A 3476-nucleotide genomic window follows, 5' to 3' on the forward strand; every position below is an offset into this window, starting at 1 on the left:
ACTTCTGATTAAAACTTTTGTATGTTAAAAAAACTTGAACCTAAGTCGCGAATTAGTATGGGCTTGGGAGAGCTCGAGCTAAGCTAAGCTTAGTAATCCATTAGCCAAATCATAGGTGATTCACACCCAAAAATTTGGTCGCAACAGCTTGGCGACTCCACTGGGGATTTGTGTTAAAACACTTGGTAGACTTAGGCCAATTTTTCTTTTTCTTGCAAAAATATTTTTGTTTGGCAACCAGAATTCCAGGTACGTCCCTAACATTTAAGGTGTTAAATGTTTTTGCAGATGGGGAGATATAAGGGGAGTAGTCTTTGCTAACCTTTGTCTTGCAGGTTGGAGTTGAAGATGAATGTTTTAAATTCAAGCTATTGAAGTGTTGATTGATCTAAATTGTCCCGCTATTTCCCTTACATTCACCGTCTCCCTCCTGCCAAAGTAATGCCAAGAGTTACAAAGCATTAGGAAACGCAGTTTTGGGTATTATGAATAAGTAAAGCCAAAAGTTTTGGGTATTATGAAATTATGAGTCCACTAGATAGAAAATTTGAGTAATGACTAGGTAAAGTAAGTAAACAATTTCAAAAATTTAATACATCGCGTTTAAATTCAAACAAATGTGGCCAATCATGGCTTTGCAATAGGATTTTGAATAATCTAATAAACAGTAGTCCTATGTAATAAAAGGAAAACTCTAGGTGGCGCATTACCTTGTGAGGAGAGTGAGACTATGGAGGAGGTAATAGAAAAAAATGTGTCAAATAAACTCATTGGATATCGGTGGCCGGACTACTAGTGGAGGTGTTTAGAGCAAATGCATGCTGGTGTTCGCTGTGGGCAGTGCGAAGAAGAAAAGAAGAAAAAAGGAGGATTTTGGTAATGAGTTCCTTAGGGCACCGTTTAAACAATCATTTAATGAGCTTCTATTGCATTATTGCCCCCATGTTATACATGATTAGTTCTTTGCAAAAATTGAATAATTCCCAATTAAAATACTTACCAAGTATATCAGGGGCACTCATTAACAGGGCTCAAAGGAAAAAGAAGAAGAAGAACAAACCAAAATAGATATCAGCCCTTTAATAGGGAAAATGATATCATCCATGAACTTTGGCTCAATATGTAATGTGGTCATTGAACTTTTAATTTATTTAATGTGTTCCCTGAATATTAACCCATAGTGTAATATGGTCCCTAAATTTTTAGTATATATTTAGTTTAGTCTATGAACTATATGAAAATATTCGATATAATTCTAAACTTGAATTAGTGAAAGGATAACATTGAATATTTTCATATAGTTCATAGACTAATTGAATAAGTATCGTATTACCAATTCTGTATGTCAACCAAATAAATCCATAACCTATCTTCACTCTGGTGATGTATGCAAGAAAGATGATTCCATTTGTCCTACAATTTTCTAATGAGACTAGCAACGAAGAAGATTGTAACAGTTAAGAAAATATATGCCAAATACTTGGGAGAGGAGAACCTGAGAAGAACAGCAAAGGAGAAGGTTGTGACGGGTACACAGTTGATAGTTGCAGACGCGAGTGAAGCCGGAGTATAGAGGAGCGCTATCCCATAGAGATTTATACTTAGCGTCAGACTGCAATACACGTATCATCTCATCACAATTATTAGAAAAAGAAAACTTTTGAATGTTAAGTTACAAAATCACCAAATTCTCTTACTAAGAATCTAAAATCTAAGGCTTCAGGGAACGTTTTGAACTCACCCCAGGAAAGCGAGCGCGAAAATCTTGAAGAAGACAGGGAACGTGAACTGAGTCATGGATCTCCTTTGGAAGATCGCACTCAACAGGAGCAAGAAAACAGTTCCAGCGAGTTGCCGGTAGAAATTGAAGACGAAGCTACTCATGCCACCATTCAATGCGGCCTTGGCGAGCAAGGTCATGCCCGCTTGTAATATCTGGATCAAGACAACGAACACGTATGGATTCTTCAGTCCCATTTTGTTATCTCCTCTCTTTACGTTGGTCTCTGATTAGGAATTAGGAGCCTAAATCTTAAAGAGTCACATGCTTATCTGACTTTACGGAAAATTAAACATTCGCTGATAAGCTTGTTAGTCTTCTCCGTTGGGTGTGCTTTCTGACGTGAGTTTTCCTTTTCAAAAGCACTAAATCTGATTAGGACCATTTTTTTTAGTTCGTTTCTGGCTGTTGGATATTCTCTGCAACTGTCCCTGCAATAGGTGAGTTACGAGTTATGGAGATGACCCACACTACACTTAGCCAAATATACATGTGATTGATGACTATAACTTGGAACTCATGTATGGTGAGAAGAAATTTTCTCCAACAAGGAATGGATAACAATATGATGCTTCGGATAAACATAATGTAGACTTCGCACAATTCTACCATTCTATTTTTAAAAACATAGATTTTTTTTCCATGCAAGTAGATTTATGAAAGATTGTAGAGTTTCATAAAACTATTAATAAAACTTTATCTATCAGCTTATCTCTCGGTAACTTGTTTGGTAATTTATGAATAATAACAACTCGTTTGGACAGTTTGCAAAAAACCTACTATTTTTTTCTTCTTTATTTAACATTTAGTTGCCTTTCTTTTCAACAGCTTAAATTTTTGCAAATCTGAAGAGTGGCTTGGTAGTGATAAATTTCTTGTACTTGTTTATGAGTCAAAAAAGAAAAGGGATAATTGAATAAATCATCCTCAACTTTATTATCCATATCAAATATCGTAATCACATTTCAAATCCTACATTTTGCATCTTCTCGACTTAAAATGGTCAAGTCCCCTCCGACACCTAATGTACACTCAACTCTCCCACTCTCTTCCCCTAACCTTGCTCTCTCCTCTTACATAGTAGCATAGAACAACTATGATTGAGAGCAACCCTTAGAGCGTGAAGCCACCCACTTGATGTGATCCTTGTCCTCACCCTTGGTCCGCGTCCCTCCCCATGTATCCCTTTCTTTGTATACGAAGAGATCGTTTGTGGCTTAGGACGGCAAGGTCACTTGAACTTGCCCTAAGTCTGCGGCTCGTGGTTGCAAGGCCAGGCAAGGTCAACCTTGAGCTTACGAGGGTAGCAAGCCTCTGCGACAAGCTCACGAGCAGCACGAACTTAGTAGCAGAACTTAGCCATGGCTGTGACATCCTGAAATTCGACCCCGTTTCAATAAAGTGAAATGGGCATTTCGTTGACGTGCCTATGGTCCTTTTTCTTTGAGCTGATCACTCACGAGTTAACTAACCTATTGGGTGAAGCCGTTAAGGGATGTATCCGCGGTAAAATCCCTAAAAGCTATCTAATTAGTTGGATTGGGCTAAAATCACGTCTAAACGATTCTAACCACGAAATTGAATTCGATTTCGGGAATCGAATATTCGAGCGTGTCATAATTTATTTTTTTGGATCCTGTCTCATCGTCCGTCAAATTATTGATGAGTCCGAAATTTTGGGAAAGAAATTATCGGA

The 3476-nt window shown here is 37.7% G+C and overlaps 1 protein-coding gene across 1 annotated transcript; it reads right to left on the reverse strand.

The window, feature by feature from the left end:
- Window positions 1-363: 363 nt before the first annotated feature.
- Window positions 364-1977, reverse strand: LOC120288354 (WAT1-related protein At5g64700-like). Its single transcript, XM_039302293.1, has 3 exons — window positions 1742-1977; window positions 1496-1612; window positions 364-430 (listed from the first exon to the last, which is right to left on the reverse strand). The coding sequence occupies exons 1-3, from the start codon at window positions 1975-1977 to the stop codon at window positions 364-366; spliced, it is 420 nt and encodes a 139-aa protein (XP_039158227.1).
- Between the last annotated feature and the right edge of the window lie 1499 nt (window positions 1978-3476).

The sequence above is a fragment of the Eucalyptus grandis genome, chromosome 9 (assembly GCF_016545825.1).
Source record: "Eucalyptus grandis isolate ANBG69807.140 chromosome 9, ASM1654582v1, whole genome shotgun sequence".
In the NCBI taxonomy this organism is placed as follows: domain Eukaryota; kingdom Viridiplantae; phylum Streptophyta; class Magnoliopsida; order Myrtales; family Myrtaceae; genus Eucalyptus; species Eucalyptus grandis.